Raw genomic sequence first — 20,161 nt, 5'->3', positions numbered from 1 at the left:
CCAGATCCCTCCGCAAGGGGTCCCTGTGTTTCTCATCTTTTTAGGCACCCATCAGATTCGAAAGGACAGGAAAGAGGGCCACACTGACCCTCTTACATTTTTCCTTTCTTTTTACCCTTTTTGGAAATTAAACTCACAGAAACCTTGAAGTATGACAAACTTCTGCAATAGGAGCTTTGCAGAAAAGCGCAGGGGCCGCCTTCCTGCCATGAGTCATTTCATCACACTGCTGTTGGCTCCGTGGCTCGGTGAGTCATGTCGAGTCCTTTCTCACACGTGTCGTTTTGACTGGAGAGTACAGTTCCTATCTCATCGCTGCTGGCAGCCCCTCCCCTACCACACAGCCGTCTCTGCCATGCAGAGGCTTGTCATCAACAGTGAAGCCTCACTGCTTATAGGAAGCCCAGGAAGGGAGAAGGGTGAGCCAGACTGAGTGCGGCCGGCCATTGCTCTGCTGCGGCTTCCCGGGGAACGGCTCATGGCCCACGTCACCATGCACCTTGTGTGCACTTGGACAGGCCGCAGCCACCAGCCTCTCCCCTGTTGTCTTTTGTAATTTAATATCCACAGAGCGACAAGCGGTTGTTGTTTGTCCAGTGCCATCCCGCAGAGCCTCCACTCACGTCTGAGTCTCCCTGAGCTGCGCAGCTCCTGCGTTCACATTCGTTCCAGTACAGGTAGCAGCTGCCGTCACCGAGTGTCCCAGCTGCTGAGTGTCAGAAGACACGCCGGCCTGCGCCTGGAAGCCCATCGTAACTTGTCTTTCTCCTTCTTTCCCAGAGGGAGGGAGTCTGACCCCAGTGCGAGACAGCCCGTGCACCCCCAGACTTCGTTCCGTGAGCTCCTATGGAAACATCCGTGCTGTCGCCACAGCCAGGAGCCTCAACAAATCTTTGCAGAACCTGAGCTTGACAGAGGAATGTAAGATCCTGGAAACTGGGTTCTTGGATTGGGAGAGATTGGGGTTGTATTTTCCAAAACTTTTTATCTGAGCAAGAATCACTCTGCCCCTGCCCCTTCTCTAAGTGCATGCCCTGAAGTTGCATCTGGCAACATGGTGATAAGCCAGCTGTCCTCGTCTGGAGTCACCCTTCCAGACGTGAGCATGGCAAGGAGGCGTAGGCCAGTCCCCAGAACAGCCAGCGGGCACGTTACCAGTGCAGAGCTCAATTGCAGTCGCAGGCGAAGCGGCGGCTCCTTGGAGGGCCGTGCCCTGCCCCAGTCTGTGGGTGTGGAGCTTGGTTCCCAGGGAGATCAGTGAGTTCCTGTGCCTATGTGTGCACCAGGGTGTGTGTGTGCCAGGGTGTGTGTGTACCAGGGTGTGTGTGTACCAGGGTGTGTGTGTGCCAGTGTGTGTGTACCAGGGTGTGTGTGTACCAGTGTGTGTGTACCAGGGTGTGTGTGTGCACCGGGGTGTGTGTGCGCCAGGGTGTGTGTGTTTCAGGGTGTGTGTACCAGGGTGTGTGTGCGTCAGGGTGTGTGTATGCCAGGGTGTGTGTACCAGGGTGTACCAGGGTGTGTGTACCAGGGTGTGTGTGTGCCAGGGTGTGTGCGCCAGGGTGTGTGTACCAGGGTGTACCAGGGTGTGTGTGCGCCAGGGTGTGTGTGCGCCAGGGTGTGTGTGTGCCAGGGTGTGTGTGTACCACAGTGTGTGTACCAGGGTGTGTGTATGCCAGGGTGTGTGTACCAGGGTGTGTTTACCAGGGTGTGTGCGCGCCAGGGTGTGTGTACCAGGGTATAATGTGCGCCAGGGTGTGTGTACCAGGGTGTGTGTATACCAGGGTGTGTGTGCTAGGGTGTGTATGTACCAGGGTGTGTTTGTGCCTGGGTGTGCTGAGCTTTATTTAGAAGAAAATACATATCTCAGTCATGCCATTAACTTTAAGACCAAAAGGAGGGTCCCGGGAGCACCCCACTGACCCCACTGTGTCTCGGGCAGCCGGCGGCGCGGTGGCGTTCTCCCCTGGAAACCTCAGCACCAGCAGCAGTGCCAGCAGTACCCTGGGCAGCCCCGAGAATGAGGAGCACATCCTGTCCTTCGAGACCATCGACAAGATGCGCCGCGCCAGCTCCTACTCCTCCCTCAACTCCCTCATCGGTGAGTCCGCGTGCCCCTTTCTGCTTCCGAGAGGCCCCGAGGGTCTCCTCCCCACACAGAGCAGCACCAACCTGTGTCTGCATAGGGCAGTGGGTGTCGAAGCTATCTGTTCAAAAGAAAGAATAAAAGTCAGCTGGACTGCGAGGACGTGAGGATATTTTGCTGGGGGAAGCGGGAAAGTTGAAATCACTGTTGTGATGGGATGGTATTTTACAGGCCGCTCCGGAGCCATGGGAGCTGGCTAGCTTGGCCGGGTGGGAAGGCTGCCAGAACCTTCCATCTTTCTTCCGTAGATGGATGAGCGTTCTTCATGGGTGCTGGACACCCTGGTGATGCAGAGCAGTGCTTCTCAACCGGGGCTGGGTTTGCCCGCAGGTGCAACTAGGGCACAGTAGGGGTGCTCCTTGCCCTAGTTGGTGAGGCCAGGAAGCTGCTCACATCCTCTAGTGCCCAGATTGGCCCCCACACGGAGTGTCCGCAGTGAGCGGCAGAGGGCCCTGCGGTCGAGACTGGGGGCTGTCATCCCCGCCCTGCCCATCTGCGGAATCTCTACAGAACTTTCCCTCCATCCCAGCAGCTGGACGCAGCACTGCCTGGAAATGGAAATCTGATGGAAGGGTCGGATTCTTCTCTTGTTCTGCCATGAATGGTGTATGCCTGGGTTCTACCACCAGGATTGCTGATGTAAAGCAGGAGAAGCAGGAATTCACTGTGTTTTCTTATTGTGTAGCTGTGTTCATCTTCACACTGCTGGTAACAGATTTAGGGCTTAACCAAACGAGCCTCCTCTCCTCTTGTTCTGACTATCCAGAATGGCTTACCGGCTTCACTTGAGTTTTTTTCATATTAAGGAACATTTTAGCCATGTAAAAATTTACAGAGACTTGCGTGTGTGTGTGTGTGTGTGTGTGTGTGTGTGTGTGTGTGTGTGTGTTGTATTCCCAGCTTAAGGAATTACAGAGGTCGAGCCCCAGAGCCCACCCCGGTCCCATTCCCTCTGGTGACGTCATCCTTTCCCTTTCTGGCCATGAGCCCTGGCACATACGTGGTACCCACTTAGAGGCTTTTACCTCCTGTTGGCGCCGTCACACAATGCGTGGCCTGCAAAACCCGTTTGGCTCTGACTTCAATCTGTATCTTTGATAGTCATCTAGGTTTTGTTCCTTCACCTCTGCTATCTGCCGTGACTCCATTATCCATTCTCCTGTCGGGGCACTGTGAGGCTGGTTCTAGTTTCTTCTTCCTTTTTGTTCCTTTTTTTAATTAGCAAACTCAGAATTCAGCCCCTGCCACCATGGAGCCCCACGTCCGACACACCCCTCACTCGCTGCACCCAGCTCTGCTGGGCCCCGGCACTCGCGGCCCCCAGCCTGGGCTTCGGTGGGGAAGCTCTTCTCGGGCATATGGTACCGCTCCCCTCTCATTCAGAGCCCCCATCCGGCAGCACCTTCCGAGAAGCCTCCCCTGAATTTGCCCCGAGCTGTCTGGGCTAGTGTGACGTTGTGAGGGTGGGTTTGAATTCTGTATTCCATTTCTTCAATGCTGATAGGATTATTTACACTCTCTATTTCTTCTGAAGCTAGCTTCAAAAACTTTTATTTTTCTAGGATTTTATTCAATCCAGCTAAGTATTCTCATTCTTTCCCTTGAGGCTGTCTGCAGTATTCTCATGAGTCTCTAGTCTCTTTATTGTTCCAGCTGCTCTGTCATTCCCAATCTGCTGTCTCTTTAGATGTGTCCCCTTTTATTCCTATTGTTGTTTATTTGCCTTTTCCTCTTTTTATTGATGAATCCTCTAAGATATTTGTTCATTTCTTTAGTGTCTTCAAGTTCTAACTTAGGCTTTGTGAATTTACTGCATTATTTTATCTTTATTTTTCTATTCCAGTACTTTATTTTGTTTCCTTTCTTCTGTTTTCTCTAGGATCACCCTCTTGTCCTGTTTCAGTTCTCAAGTGCAAAATAAAAATAGCTCATTAACTTTGAGTTTTCCTTCCTTCCTAATGTGTGTGTTCAGGTCTGCGGGACCCCCGCCACCGCCGTCTTCCCCTGGCCCACTCCCCCCGCCGTCTCCCCATCCCGCCCGCTCCCCCGGCCGTCTCGCTCCCCCGGCCGTCTGGCTCCCCCTGCCGAGCTTTGATGATGGGCTTTTCACTTGAGTTCAGCTTCAAGCTCTCTTTCTACTTCCCTTGTGGTTCCCGGGGACGGCAGTCCGGCCACAATGACAGCAGCACATGGGAGCCTAAAGACCTGAAACAGACACAGGGCATCCGCCAAGGCAGTTCCCACCGGGCAAGCCTGTGGGTGTGCTCCCGGCTTTGGCCAGCTGCTGCCTTGAGCACCTCTGGATAGAATGAGTCCAGAGCTTGCACCATGCCCTCCAGGGTATGGAGAACTGAAAGGTTCACTACACAACAACCCAGACACGCCAGCTTAGCCCAGACAGACCAACTTGTTAATTTTCATTGAGAAATAACGTTGCAGCTTTGGTTGTCTGCTAAAATATGCCAAGCACCCAGAGAGCGCAGAGTTGACACTGTATATTAGAGTATAAATCGAGGTATTGCCAAGTCACCAATGAAATATATTCTAAAATCACTTGTAAGATGTTTGTTTTGAACTGGAATACACTTTTTAAATAGAATTGTTATATATAGTGGTTAGGTTTCCAGGCTAGCCTACAAGTGTCTTTTAAAACCTGTCTGCAGAAATTCTACTTATAAATCTGCAATGTAAAAAGGTATTTTAAATATTTTTTTAAGTACTAGAAAGTGTAAATTCATAGTATTCTGTTTTGATTACACCTTTCCCCTGGCCCCGGCCACAGCTCCTGTGAGTACCTCTCTAGCGCCTCCAGCAGGTTAGTTCATGCTCACCGAGGTCGAGGTGGTAGCTCCCTGCCGTCACGTGTAGGTTAGAGCAGGAGTCTGCAGTCTTCCTATGAAAGAGCTTTGCAGGTGGGACTGCCCCTTGGCACTTCCCCAGCACTGCCATTGTGGTGCAAAAGTAGCCAGAGACCGCGTGTGAGTGAATGAACTTGGCCATGTTGCTACGTAACCATGTGGACTGAAGTTTGAATTTTGCATAACTTCACATCACAAAATATTGTTCCTTTGATTTTTTTTCAACCACCTAAAAAGTGTAAGAACCGGCCGGGCCCGGTGGCTCACGCCTGTAATCCCAGCACTTTGGAAGGCCGAGGCGGGCGGATCGCAAGGTCAGCAGATCGAGACCATGGTGAAACCCCGTCTCTACTAAAAATAGAAAAAATTAGCCGGGCGCAGTGGCGGGCGCCTGTAGTCCCAGCTACTCGGGAGGCTGAGGCCGGAGAATGGCGTGAACCCGGGAGGCGGAGCTTGCAGTGAGCTGAGATTGCGCCACTGCACTCCAGCCTGGGCGACAGAGCGAGACTCCGTCTCAAAAAAAAAAAAAAAAAAAGTGTAAGAACCATACACAGGCCATAGAAGAACAAGGCCGAGTTCAGCTCAGAGAGCCTGAGAGCAGAGCACACCCTGCCCGCACCCCAGCCTGCAGGGACGCTCCTCTGAGGACACTCCTGTGAGTCAGACAGAGGGCTTGAGACTCTTCCACATATTGGCCACATATTTTGACTGTGCCCCCACTGTGCACATTGGGGCACAAAAGTGCAGAACAGGCAAACCCAGCGCCACCTGTGTTGAAGCTGGTACCATCGGCTCTGGGCATCTCCTTCCCCTCCCTGCAGGAGCACGTGTCCTCCCTCTGTGGCCGAGGGGACCGGCGTTTACTCAGGTTGACTCCTGGCCAGGAGTCAGAGACTCCTCTTTGTATCCCCACGCATCCTTCTCTCGGCAGGGCATCTGTGGCCGGTCTCCTCCCCACCTTGCAGCCACCTGAGCCAGCTGCTCTTTGGCCTGGTGGTCGCAGCTCCCTCCCGGGTCTCCCTGCTTCCACTGTGGCTCTCCTGGGGCTGTGTGCTCGCTGTGGCCTTCTTCTTCTTCTTTTTTTTTTTTTTGAGACGGAGTTTTGCCCTTGTCGCCCCGGCTAGAGTTTAATGGCGTGATCTCTGCTCACTGCAACCTCCGCCTCCCAGGTTCAAGCGATTCTCCTGCCTCAGCCTCCCAAGTAGCTGGGATTACAGGCACATGCCAACATACCTGGCTAATTTTGTATTTTTAGTAGAGACAAGGTTTCTCCATGTTGGTCAGGCTGGTCTCGAACTTCCAACCTCAGGTGATCCGCCTGCCTCGGCCTCCCAAAGTGCTGGGATTACAGGCATGAGCCACCACACCCGGCTGGCCTTCCTCTTTCACAGGAAGCTACAGCGGCATCACCCCTCGGTGCTCACCTGGTGACCGTCTGCCAAGGGCCTGGTTGCCCCACCGCCCTGCCCAGCCCGTGCTCTATGGCGTTCTCAGTTCACTCTCATCCCTCCGCTCACACGTATCTGGCCATCAAGTAAGAATCAAAATAAAAAGTTGCACCTGGCCTGCAAGCATGCAGAACTGCACCTTTTATTGGTCCAGGGAGCTCAAGCCAGGCGGTATAGCGCTGGGTCACCATGCCACCACTGAGAGCTTCTGTCTGCAGGTCCCCATGCCCACTGCACCTCCCTTTCCCCCTGGGCATTTTGGATACCACGTGGGCATCTCCCCTTCTGCTGGTGAAGGCTGCAGAAAGTTCACAACTGTGGAGTTTCCAGGTGGCTTAACTTGCTGAGGCTGGTGTTTACTGTGCACGGGCCATGCCTGAGGCCCTGGGTGCTGTCCACAGGCGAGAGGGACCGCGGGGACCCCGCCCAGCTCCTGTGTGAAACTTAGCTCTTGTCTGTGATGAGTGAATGCCGCTGTTATCCTCGGTACTAGTCTCGGTGGAGTACAGGGCGAAGAATCAGTGTCATCTGAGGGTCACCCAGACGGAAAGCACACGGCAGCTTGGGGCCAGGACAGGGGCTTGGCCTCCATGAGTCTTCTCCTCTGCCCCTTCTTTCTCTTCTGTCTTCTCGAAGGAGCTGGAGTCCCCATTCCACCATCCTTCTTACACAGTCTGATTCCTGACTTTTTTTTTTTTACTGGAGAAGACTGAGTTTTATTCGTGTGTCATTCAAATCTTAGGAAATTTGACAGGGAAGAGTTTCACAATGAGCTGGAGTTTAGGAAGGAGAGAAACAAAGTCACCCCCGTGAAGCCAGCCTCATTCATATTCAGGAAGGTGTCGCTTACGCTACCTGGAAACCACCGTGCTTACCTAAGCGTTCAGAATTCATCACCTGCACAGAACCCCATTACGCGCAGCACTTCCCTGTTTCCAGCCAATTTCTTTCATTTCAGCCAAAGAACTGCAATCTCTTGAGGCCCTTTCATTGAAGATTGCAGAGGCTTTCAGAACCATGGCAACCTGGAGCGTCCATGTCTCCCCATCTTTCCCGGCCCCCCAGAAGCCCCATCGCCAGCGCCCTCCCCGCTCTGCCTTCCCCAGAGCACTTGCATTGTTGCACCCTCGGTCACGCGTTTCCCGTCTCCTCTGTGGCAGTGAAGCCCCTTGGCTGGTACTTGGCTTCCTTCGATCACTGATGGAGCCCAGGTTCCCGCCCCCAGCAGTGCCTGGCCCCTGGTGGGGCAGGATAAATGTTTGTGAAACTAAATGGGAACCCAGGTCTCAGCACTGTCTCAGGTTCTAGAATCTTGTTTGATGTCTCCATCCTGCTTATTTCTCACTCAGCCCTTCCTCTGACCTCACATCCACAAGAATCCCCTATCAATCCCTCCTGTTTCCAGTGCCCCCATCCCATCAGGCCTCATTGCCCTGGGTCTTGCTCTGTACAGACCACAACTGGGCAGGCCCTCTCTCATGCCAGCTCCTCACTACCCTCCAGGTGAAGCCTTCATTAAAACCGCATTTTCTGTAGAGGCCAAACCGTTGCCTGATATTCAAGGCCTTCCTTCAGCCCCCTCGCCCGCCATCTCAGCAGCAGCTGTTCCACCGCACCTGCCTGCAGCCCCTGGCCCAGCCCCTCTGCCATCTGTGCAGCTCAGAGCCAGGTGGTCTTGCTGGGAGGTTCCCTGGCCCACCGCCAGGATCCCCATGTAGGTGCCTGACCCAGCACATCAAAGCATGATGTCACCATTGTTACCACCACAGTCCTATAAAGTTGTTCCTTGCTAACGCATGGACATGTGGACACAGGCCTCACCTGTCCCGGCCCCCAGCCCATGCGTTTGCCCTCTGCACTCATCTGTGTTCCTGACGCCCACGAGGGGCTGTGGAGCTGCTCAGGACAGAAGGACGGCTGGAGAGGGTCTGTGGCCTGTGTCCACACGTCCTGGGACCCAGCCTGAGGTGCCCTCCTCACCCCCAGACACGCATGCATGTGGCCCCACACCACATCACCCCCACGCTCGTCCATCCAGCCCCGGCTGCCAGCTAGAGTGCAGTCCCATGGGGGACCACGCCGCCATGTGCTCCACCCGCCTTCCCTCCCGAAACCCTGCGTCACGGCCAGAGTCCAGGCACACCCGTGCTGAGAGACGAGGCGAGAGTTAATTCTGCTCTGGTGGCCTGAGAGTGCTCTTCCCACAGAAAGCCTCATCCCTAGAGCACTGGTGGGGACACAGATCAGAGGCCTGGGCTAGACAGGACCGGTTTTCACGACTCTGATAAATACGGTGACATTTCTTACAGTTTTGAAAATGTGTTACCATAGAAATGGATCCAGGATGGACTAATGCAAGGGAGGGGAGGGTGAGAAAGGAGTGCAGCCCCGCGGAGTGTGGAGCTGGCCCTGGTGTGGCTGTGGGAAGTGCCCTACTCACCCAGAGGAGGAGCTGGGGGCCCGGCCAGCGGCAGAGCCAGAGGAGGAGCTGGGGGCCCGGCCAGCAGCAGAGCCAGAGGAGGAGCTGGGGGCCCCGGCCAGCGGCAGAGCCAGAGCCCCGCAGGCTGCCTGTGCTCTCCACACCTGAACACGAGATTCTGCGGGAGAACTGGTGTCCAGTCCTGACCCCTCTACTTCGTTCAGAATCTGGGAGCCAGAACTACTGCCCTTGGAGAACAGAGGAGCCCGGAGACCCGAGCCTGGAAACTGGGGCACTGCCCGGCTCCTGGGAGGCCACAGAACAGGGGCGGCCCCTGCACTCCAGGCCTCCCCAGGCCTCTCAGCCGCACACACTGGCCGGTTGCACTGCTGCTTCACTGGTGTTTACAGGACAGGCCATAGCAATTGCTTCTCCCTTCATTTATTTTTTTAATGTTTCTTAAAGACAGGGTCTCACTATGTTGCCCAGGCTGGCCTCGAACTTCTGGGCTCAAGCAATCTTCCCACCTCACCTTCTTGAGTACCTAGAACTAGTTTCCTTCCTTTTTTCCAGGGCTCGTTACGAGCCCTGCGTGCAGCTCCAGAGACCCCCACTAGGGAGTTCTGGCCAGGCCTCGAGGCCTGGGTTTCAGGGTAGAGAAGGTACTGGTTTCTGCCTTTGCAGAAGAAAAGCCTGGTGCTTGCTCAACCAAAAGAAAGCTAAGCAGGGTTGTTGCCAAAGGAACTGTGCGGGTTCGGAAGGAAGGCTTCACAACCCAGAAACCGGATTTACTTTCGTCAGAAGACAGTGGTGAGAAAATGAACAACAGGTTTCCAGTGCTTCAGGATTATGTTTTTGGGCAAAAGTCCTTAACTAAAGGCCATTACTAAGTTTGTCTCATAGGGGTATTGAGCACGCTGAGAAGACGATGCAGACGCGCCGCTCACCCGGCCCGGGAGGTGCTGCATTTTCCCTGTGGGCAGCTGCAGGGCCCACAGCTCTGGCCGGCCCAGGAGGAGGGGACGGCAGAGCAGCTGGTCAGCTTGATTCTCGTAACAGCCACACCGAGTCGTGGGTGCAGCCCCTGAGGGGACAGGAGTTACCCTTGGGCACTCAGGGACAGAAGGGGTCACAAGAAAGGGGCGGCTGCAGAAGCCTTTGGCCTGAGACACTGGTTCCCCAGGATGGCAGAGGGTCTTGGCCACCACAGACTGAGTGAGCACATTGGAGGGCACAACCTGCTCTGCCGACCCCTCAGCCTTGGGGTGGCGGCTGGCGGCTGGCAGCTGTCGCCTGCGGGAACCTCTTCTCTGAGCTGCTCCGCCAGACCTGGAGCTGCTGGGATTCAGCTGGCCAGAGCTCTGAGTCAATTTCCCTGCCTTGTATGCTATTTGGAAAGCTGTGGCCATTGCGCTGAAAAATAACTTCTAAAACCATTCGTTATGATCTTTTATTACTTTTAGTCTAGACATGAAAATAGGTTCTCCGTGCTTACAGGGAGTTTTGTGAGTGCCAGCAGGGGCCCTTTCTAAGCTCAACACCCCCGGTCCCTGACTCCCTGCAGGGCAGGACCCGGGCAGCCCCACCTCCTTCCTGGTGGACTCGAATCCGATGGGAAGGTCTCTGCGGTCTGTTTTGGGGACCGGCAGATTTTACAACAGGACAGTTCATATAACAGAGCCTGAGAGAAGACTGTGGCCAAACCAAGGAAAGACGTGAAATAAAGACAGCAGTTCCATGATCACAGCGTCATATTTTTTACTAGTACATAGTTATAAAATCCACTGTCGCAAACAGACTGGCAAAAATTAGATTTTTTTCCCCCCTGTTGAGTCACAAACAGTATTTCGACTTTGATATAAGTTGAAATCTGCACGAAGGTCAACAGCAATAGCGTCGTCCCTCAGTACGCGTGGGGGACTCCAGGATCCCAAGGACCCGGGGCCCACGACGCTCAGTCCTGCTAGGAAAGGTGTGACAGCTTTGCGTCCCCCACACACGTCCCCCACCATGCTTGAATTGTCTCCAGATTCCTCAGAATACCAAATCCAGCACAGTGTGTCAGCAGTGGTTATGCTTTCTTGTTTTTTTTGTTGTTTTTTTTTTTCTGTGTTTTTTTTTTTTAATGTGTATTACTTTTTGTTTTGTTTTCAAATATTTTCTATCTGTGGTTGGTTGAATCCATGGATGTAGAGGGCCAACCGTAATAAAAATCTGTTTTTAAAAATTAGGTGACAGGAGCAGCTAATCCATCTCATCCCCCTGCCCCGGCAGTGCCTCGCACAGTGCCAAGGTCCTTTCCTGGAGTGTCCTGTGGAGCCCTGACCTAGACTCCGGTGCCCACGTCTGTGGCTCCCACATCATGGGTGATGCTCAAGCAGCCACCAGCCTGCACCCTCCTCGCACTCTGTCAGGGCAGCCGGGAGCAGGGGGCCTCCTGCCACGCCAGCCCTGGGTTCCGGGTGTGCCCAGTGCCCTCCTCTTCGCAGTAGCCTGCTCCCTGCCCCCGGGCCTTGTGAGGAGCGTTCTCATATAAGGCCAGCTGCCCCTCACAGCCCCTTCACCTGGCAGCTGAGCCTCGCAGGGAGCTGCTTCGATGCCTTACTCAGCTGTGGGGATCCCAGGACCCCAGAATAATCAAGGGGAGTGGGTCTCAGGCAGGCAGTCATCAATAGGCATCTTGTGGGGCCATGCTGTCACCCACGGTGGAGAGTGTCATGGAGCCAGGCGGAAGCAAACTTCTCCAGTGAGGCCACATCTCCTCCTCACCAGGGCCTGTTGCGGGGGCGAATTCAAAGCCACATCTCCTAGCCCACCCGCCCACTCTTTAAAAAAACTGAGGACACAGCCATCGCCGATGTCCTTGTGTTGCATGGAGCAGTTCCTAGGAGCCGGCATCCGCTGGGATAGAGAAGAGTCTAGGGAGTGTGCCCACGGAGTCTGGACCGATTTTACATTTCTGAGACTTGCTTGTGAATCCACACGGCTGTTGCAGAGCTGTGCGACCTGAGCTGGAAGGCTTCGGTTCTGTCCCAGTGCACGTGGTGCAGGACCACGGTTGAGCAGAAGGTGCATCTGCGTGGCACTGTGGCACCGAAGTCCAGGTGTGCTTGGGCCCTAGACTCCCAAGACGTCCCCACTGCCACCTCCTGGGTGCGAGGCTCAAGCACAGGGACCGCCTGCCAGGTGCATATGTGCATGGGCAAGACCTGCGGGGGACGTGTCCCTGGGAAGAATGCTTCCTTTGGTTGAAGGCTGTAAACTTGCCCTGTGGGGTGAGACATGTCAGCTCTCAGAAAAGGTCCCAGCCTCTCATGATTCACTCCAGCACGGGCAGCACAGCGGCACAGCGTGACCTAGATGGCAGCTGAGCTCTTGATTCCACACGGCTCAGTCCTGGAGACGCTTACTCACTGCAACACGCACTCCTCGTGGTGGCCTCTTCAGGAGCCACGGGCATGGGGCTTCCCTGACCTCTGCACTCACGGTGGGGGCGTGCAGCAGGGGCAGACACCGGCCCTCCGTACGTGGAGCTGAAGGAGAGCCCATCTCGGGCTCGCTGAACGGAAGCCATAGGTGGCCACAGGCATCTGCAGAACCCACGCACACATTGACTTTCGCACCCCACCTCCATCTCCGTGGATTGACCGGGCCGTGCAGAGCCCACTCCACGTGCGCAGCATGTTCACGCAGTGAGACGAGCTCCTCCACTGGCTTTCGATGCCTAAGCTCTTTCGCCAACAGTCGGGTGGCCTGGAATCACACCTCACTCGAAATCCTTTGACTCTCTAATGAACAGGCACTTGCTTCTCAGCAAATTGTCCAGCTTCCCCAAAAAGAAAGAAGAGGCCGGGCGCGGTGGCTCAAGCCTGTAATCCCAGCACTTTGGGAGGCCGAGACGGGCGGATCACGAGGTCAGGAGATCGAGACCATCCTGGCTAACATGGTGAAACCCCGTCTCTACTAAAAATACAAGAAAATTAGCCGGGCGAGGTGGCGGGCGCCTGTAGTCCCAGCTACTCCGGAGGCTGAGGCAGGAGAATGGCGTGAACCCGGGAGGCGGAGCTTGCAGTGAGCCGAGATCGCGCCACTGCACTCCAGCCTGGGGCACAGAGCAAGACTCTGTCTCAAAAAAAAAAAAAAAAAAAAAAAAAAAAAAAGAAAGAAGATGGAGTTCTATGGTGGCTGGATCCCTTTTCAACTCCCAGTGCCAAGGGCAGGGCCCTGCCTGCCTCAGCCTCCGGGGCAAAGCCTGGCAGGAAACTGGCACTCCTGGTGCCTGCAGGCAGGGGAGGCACCACCTGGCCCCGCTCTGCCCTCCACACTCAGTGCCTCCGGTCCTCAGCCCAACCCTTGCTGGACCTGCTGCCTCTACCAGGATTGCTGCTTCCCTTCTCCGCCTCTCTGGGTCCAGCGTGGCATGGACACCAGTTCCGCGATGCCTGCTCCATCAGCCTCCTCCCTAGCCTCAGCCAATGCTGACTGCGCCGGAAGCCCAGCAGTCAGTGCCTGCCCCTCCCTTCTGGTTTCCAAGTGCTCACGGCCCTCTCCCCACAATCTCTGATTTGCTCCTGCAGGCTTCTGTCGAGTATCCCCCAAGGCTCCACGTCCCCATCACCTCTGCGTTTTATTGTTCAATGTCTTAGATCTTGTTTGTGCTACCCACCCTCGCTCCAACCCTCCTTTGCCCAGAGAATGATCCTGCTTCCGCTTAAAGCCCAGCTCCTTCGTGCCTCTTCTGCTGGGCCTTCCCGCCCTTCACCTCCTAGCCCACTGCCAACAGGAGGAGTCACTCTTGCTCCTTCCTGCGTCTCTCTGAGGCTGTGCGGTGTTGTGGATGGGGCATGGCTCAAAGGTCAGATGGGTGCGCGTTCACATCCTTCATCCTCTGGGCCTCACCTTCCTCGGTGATGCTGGGGGTGATACCCGCCTGTAGGATTGCTGGGGAATTAAATAGGACCGAGCAGCCGCACTGACAAAGCCTCAGTGCTTCCCTCCGTGCCCACCACTCACTGTTGTTATTTATGAACGAGTCTGAGTCCCTGCTGGGTCCTGCCTTGTCTGTATTTGTATCCGAGCGAACAGCACAGGAACATGTATCAAGTGTCGGGTGAGTCGAGAGAGGCTTAGGGACAGAAGTCACAGCACATCAACCTTTCGTGTAGTCCCAGCATCTCAGATAAGGGCCAGCGCGGAGGTGGGCAGGAGGCGCGTGGAGGTGGACAGGGCCAGCGCGTGGAGGTGGGCAGGAGGCGCGTGGAGGTGGACAGGGCCAGCGCGTGGAGGTGGGCAGGAGGCGCGTGGAGGTGGACAGGGCCAGCGCGTGGAGGTGGGCAGGAGGCGCGTGGAGGTGGACAGGGCCAGCGCGTGGAGGTGGGCAGGAGGCGCGTGGAGGTGGGCGGGAAGTGTTCTCTGGGTCACAGTGCACAGCAGCACGTGCTGAACTTGGTGCGGTGCAGACGTCCAGGCCACATGCACCACTACCCGTGGGCCGAGGAGGCTCCTGGAAATCTAGGACGTGACATCAGACGCTCCTCCAGGGGTGTGGTCGTGCCCTCCGATCTGCTGAGGCATTTCAAGGAAAGTTACACCCTTTCCAATGCAGTTTTCCTTTTAGAAAGATTCAGCCTCAGAAGATGAATCCATGTGATCAAGCCTCGTGATCAGCTAGGATTCTTGACTCTCAGGACCCATTGCCAGAATAACAACATGGGGGCTTCCTGTAACCTCCACTCTTTAAAGCAATGCTTCTGATACCAGGGTTAGGGTTTCAGAAAATGCAGCTGCCTTAGGAGCCTCATTGGCAGCTACTGTCTGCTAAAACCTCTCCCATTTCTCTCTTAGGAGTTTCCTTTAATAGCGTTTACACTCAGATTTGGAGAGTCCTGCTGCACCTGGCTGCTGACCCCTATCCAGAGGTCTCAGACGTGGCCATGAAAGTGCTCAACAGCATCGCCTATAAGGTACGTGCCGGGCGCTCCCGCTGCTGATTCTCGGTTATGAGTGCACGCGAGGAACCCCAGGCGTGCCCGGGTCCACGCCACGGTTTAGAAAATAAACAAAGCGAGCTTCAGCAAACGTCTTGAATCTGGAGATGTACAGTACACCCTGAACACTGCCTGTGCCGCTCCCGTGTGGGCAGGGCGCCGGATTTACTGACCCCTGTCAAGGCAATTAGGGGAGGACTGAGGACTGCCATTATTTTTCAGGATCCTCTGATGTCTGGGTGAGCTACAGTGCTGGCCCTTCTTCCATTTTTTTTTCTTTCTTAATTATTTATAAGAGATAGAGTCTGCCTGTGTTGCTCAGGCTGGTCTTGAACTCCTGGGTTCAAGGGATCCTCCTGCCTCAGCCTCCCAAAGTGTTGGGATTACAAGCGTGAGCCACCGCTCCTGTTTTTTTTTTAAGACAGAGTCTCACTCTGTCCAGACTAGAATGCAAGGACCTGATCACGGCTCACGGTAGCCTCCAACTCCTGGGCTCAAGCAATCCTCCCACCTCAGCTTTAGAAGTAGCTGGGACTGCAGGTGCACACCACCACACCCGGCTAATTTTTAAATTTTTTTTAGAGACAGGGTCTCAATGTGTTGCCCAAGCTGGTCTCTAACTCCTCAGTTCAAGTGATCCTGCTGTCTTGGCCTCCGGAAGTGCTGGGATTACAGGCATGAGCCACCACACCCAGACTTTTCTTCCATTTCTGACAGCAGTGATTTTTGACTCATTCAAAACCCTTCTAGCTAATGGTTTCTTATTCATGGCCGATCTAGCTAAAGGAAACTTTTCAAAGAATCAGCTTTTGGTTTCATTGGTTTTTCTCTGTTGTTTGGCCATTTTCCATTTTATTGATTGATGCTTTCATCAGTAAAGCTTGCTTTCTTCTGCTTACTTTGAGTTTAATTTGCTCTTCTCATCCTAGTTTCTTAAGGTAGAAGCAGAGGTCATTGATTTTAGTCCTTTCTCTTTGGGGACTGTAAACTCTTCTCAGTCCCTTTTGTGCGCTCTGGGCGTTTGGTCTACCACCTTCCCGCTGTGTTTTCTGTGCCTCGTGGGTTGTCACTCTGCCATGAGCAGATGAGTACTTAGTCAAAGACTCTGGGGGCCTCCCCTGCAGACCTTGGAAGCTTTCCCCTCTCCAGTGCTCTGTCCTGCAAATTCTCACCACCTCAGCCTCCCTGGAGCCCCAGTCTCTGTCTCCTGTTCCCTGAAAGCGCTGGACTCACCTCTCTGCGCTGTGGCCTGGGACTGCCTGAAACCACGCGCAAGCTGGACACAGGGCAGCTGTTCATTTCCCTTCTCCCAGGGATCACAAGCCTGCGACACCTAGCACCCAGTGTCCGAAAACAACTGTTTACAGTATTTTTCCTGGTTTTCTAGTTGCTTATGGAAGTTGGATGATTTACATGGAATTAGAAGTCACTCATTATAGCACTTAAAACATTTTTTGTGACTTTTTGATAAAACTTCAAAAGCTTACAGAAATGTTGCAAGAAGAATGCAGGGAAAGGCCACACTCTTGCAGCCTCCGCGGTGTTCTCCGTCTTCATCCGACCCCGCTGCGGAGTTGACTTGGGTGTCACTCACTGCCAGGGTCTGCAGGGTTGAGGAGCCACGGCTTTCCGTCGTCGTCCATTGCTTTTTCCAAGTGAGCTATCGAGTCTCCCCTCTCATTGCTGCGGCCTTCTGGGTCCTGGCCGGCCGTCAAGCCGGGGTTCCTGCAGCTCCTCAGCTCCTTTTGCTGATACTATACTTGTGTGGCTTTCGGTTCCTTCAACTAAGTTATTTTCTGTTGGTCTGGTTATGTCTTATTCCTGACAGATTGAAATCACCTTACTGTCTACAGTTGCTGCTGCTTCAGTTCTTTTATTTATTTATTTATTTTGAGATGGATTCTGGCTCTGTTGCCAGGCTGGAGTGCAGTGGCGCAATCTCAGCTCACTGCAGCCTCCGCCTCCCAGGTTCAAGCAATTCTGCTGCCTCAGCCTCCCGAGTAGCTGGGACAATAGGTGTGAGTCACCACACTGGCTAATTTTTGTGTTTTCAGTAGAGATGGGGTTTCATCATGTTGGCCAGATGGTCTCGATCTCTTGACCTCGTAATCTGCCTGCCTTGGCCTCCCAAAATGCTGGGATTGCAGGCGTGAGCCACTGCACCCAGCCTGTTCTTTATAGTATCACGGGTAATAGTCACAAGTAGCCTATTGGCCAACTTGGAAAGATCCAGATTGTTTAATTCTGCACTGGCCTCCCCTCCTGCAGAGGACCACTCTGCTACTTCCTTCGTCACCGCGTCCCTGCCGTGAACTCTGCTGCTTCCTTCGTCACCGTGTGGTGTGGCCAGCTGCACAGGCACCTGGCAACGCTCATCCCCAGGCAGCAGGCCGTCTCCTCCGATTTCTTTTATGTGTCACTGGCCTATTGAAAATAGCCAGTCAATTAAGTTAATGTTTTCATTATGCGGTAGGAAAACTAAGAAATAATATAATTATTTGCTTTTAAACTAAGAATAGGATAAATACAAAAATAAAACTTAGGCTGGGTGCGGTGGCTCACACCTGTAATCCCAGCACTGTGGGAGGCCAGGGTGAGAGGATTGTTTGAGCCCAGGTGTTTTGAGACCAGCCTGGGAAACAGTGAAACCCCATCTCTACAGAATAGTAACAGGTTAGCCAGGTGTGGTGACAAGCACTTGTGGACGCAGCTACCCAGGAGGATGAGGCTGGAAGATCCCTTGAGCCCAGGAGCTCGAGGCAACAGTGAGCTATGATTGTGCCGCTGCACTTCATCCTGGGTGGCAGAGCGAGACCGTGTCTTTTAAAATAATGTTGAAAAATGTATGTTTGCTACATATTGTGGTCTGAGACCAAGAGAGGGAGGCAGTAAAGCAGGTAGGAAGGAAATAAGGAAGAAAAGAAAGTCGTAAGACTGCACAAGCACCCCTGAGGAAACCACCCACGGAGCCCCCAAGCCAGAGCAGCAGGTCTCGAGGCCTCTGAGATGAGCTGACGCCCTGGAGGATTAGGACTGAAATCGTCACATGTGCCTGCCACGGATTAGGGAAAATCAGTTCTTACCACTTACCACTGCCCTTTTAGACTCTAAATAGCCTCTACCACTTTTAGTTTAAAATTTCAAGGTTGGGTTTTAAATAGCCATTTTCACTAAAATAATTCTAAAAGCGTTTTATGAACATTGATAAACGGTGTAAGTTTTTAGAATTGAGGGCCAGTTCGCCGTCTCAGCCGGCAGTTCTCTGACACACAGGGGTGTCCGGTGGCCTCTTCTTTTCTCTTGGAGGCACAGGATGGCTGTGGCCTTGGACCACCCCTGCTCTGTCCTGACTGCACAGTTGGAGGCCAGCGCTATTTAGGTTTGATCCTTTTCCCCCAGTTAATTTAGCTTCTTGAGTATTTTGATCGTGATGAAATCAGTATTCAGCCAATTTAAGTTTATTTTTCACTGGCTTTAGTGTATTTAACCTCACTAAAAAAATTAGCCTGAATTATTTTAAACTGTAATCCGAGTGCCTAATCTTGAAATATGAGGGCTGTTAAGTGCACTCCTGTGGGCCCGGCCTCCAGTTGTTAAATAGCTCCTCCTGGGAAGCATGTGTAGCACACAAGCCACTGCTCTCTGCTTTGCAGCATACGTCCCAGCACGGCCTCCACAGCCCAGCGCCCTTTTGGATTGTGTGTGACATGTAGTCTAGCTGGACGGCCCGCCCCCTTCTCCCCCCGTGGTGAGGCAGTTAAGCACCTGCATGTACCTTTCACGTTAGCAGGTTACGGCAACTCGAACACAGGACCTTGTCGTGCTATCTGATTGAGCTCCAGAAACCCCCATAAAAGTGGCATTTGCCTTCTGTGCCTGCTTTGCTGTCCTAGAATGACACACAGACCTTAAGGCACATGGCCGTCACTCCGGCAGACACGCCACAGCCAGAGGAGTGGAGACCAGAGTCAAGAGAAGGCATCTGCTAAAGACCTTGCTGTACATAGCACAATGCAGCATGAGCTTGTGTGTGTGTGTGTGTGTGTGTGTGTGTCTGAGCGTATATAAGTGTGTGTGGGTTCGAGAGTAAACATTGCTACTAAAGCATTTGGAAGCATAAATCTTTCTTGTCTTCATTTTAATTTCAAGAAATGCCTTATTTTCCTGCTCTAGGAACTGAAGGGATTAAATTTCATTTTACAGAGAAATGAGCCTATTTTAGATATTTAACTCTGGAGCCAAATTTTTGTTCATCAGAGTCTAAAACAGCCTTATTACTATGGAATGCCCCGTAGAATTCTATATTCAAATACAGAAATTGCCACCAACTCTGTATGAGAGAACCCACACAGCTCCAGAGATGTGGTCTGATTTCATGTGTGTCTGATGTATTTCGATTCCCATTCCATGGGCTTGGGGTTTTCATTTTGCTTTTTGCTTCCTTTTCCTTTGATTTAGTTTTGGGGGTGTTGTTTGTTTTGTTTTGAGACAGGGTGTCGCTCTGTCACCCAGGCTGGAGTTCAGTGATCCAGTCACGGCTCACTGCAGCCTCGACCTGCTGGGCTCAAGCAATCCTCCCACCTCAGCCTCCCAAGTAGCCGGGACTACAGGGGCACACCACCATGTGTAGCTAATTTTTGTATTTTTTGTAGAGATGGGGTTTTACCATGTGGCCCAGGCTGGTCTCAAACTCCTAGGCTCAAGTGATTCACCCACATTTCCCTCCCAAAATGCCAGGATTACAGGCATGAGCCACTGCACCTGGCCTGCTTTTAGGTTTTTTTGAGGAAAATTTCAGACTATGTAGAAGTAGAAAGAAGGGACTGACGCCCCTCAGGAGCCTGCATGTGGCCCCAGCAGTTTTCACCCTGTGGTTTTAGGACAATGCCAAGAAAGAACCTTCAAGCCACAGGTGGTCACCTGTCAGGGCACACATGCTCATGATCACTGCTTATATTATGATTTATGAGAAAACGCATGAGCATAAATGTACAAACTCACCTAGAAGCACTGCTGCAGCCTCTTGATGCTGTGAAGAGTGTGTGCATGCGCTGGCTGCTGCGTCTATTGCAGGACTCATACATGCAGACAGAGATGAGAAATCAGTGTACTTAACGAAAGGTCAAACTGATGGCAGTGGCAGCCTGTCTTGGAGCAGCCACTGCCATGACGTCAGCTATAGCTGGGGAGGCACGGCCAGGGCCACGTGCTCCACAAAGCTGGCAGGAGGCAGGAACAGGAGGAATGCCCACCCCCTTCCAAATTGACAGGGCAGGAGCCTCATGCTCCCCAGGCGCAGCTGCAGC

At 53.4% G+C, this 20,161-nt stretch overlaps 2 protein-coding genes across 2 annotated transcripts in view; both read left to right on the top strand.

Moving 5' to 3' along the window:
- Positions 1–20,161, top strand: part of BAIAP2 (BAR/IMD domain containing adaptor protein 2) — a 318,844-nt gene that overhangs the window by 91,511 nt on the left and 207,172 nt on the right. The window lies entirely within an intron of this gene.
- RPTOR (regulatory associated protein of MTOR complex 1) overlaps positions 1–20,161 on the top strand; it is a 425,447-nt gene that overhangs the window by 349,050 nt on the left and 56,236 nt on the right. The window contains exons 19-21 of the mRNA XM_050764125.1: positions 781–921; positions 1,940–2,098; positions 14,713–14,831. Of these exons, the coding sequence (XP_050620082.1) occupies positions 781–921; positions 1,940–2,098; positions 14,713–14,831 (419 nt within the window). The remainder of the gene's footprint in view (positions 1–780; positions 922–1,939; positions 2,099–14,712; positions 14,832–20,161) is intronic.

Source organism: Macaca thibetana, chromosome 16, assembly GCF_024542745.1.
Source record: "Macaca thibetana thibetana isolate TM-01 chromosome 16, ASM2454274v1, whole genome shotgun sequence".
NCBI classification, from domain to species: Eukaryota; Metazoa; Chordata; class Mammalia; order Primates; family Cercopithecidae; genus Macaca; species Macaca thibetana.
Note: the sequence above shows the minus strand (reverse complement) of the source record. Positions and strands in the feature narration are given on the sequence as shown.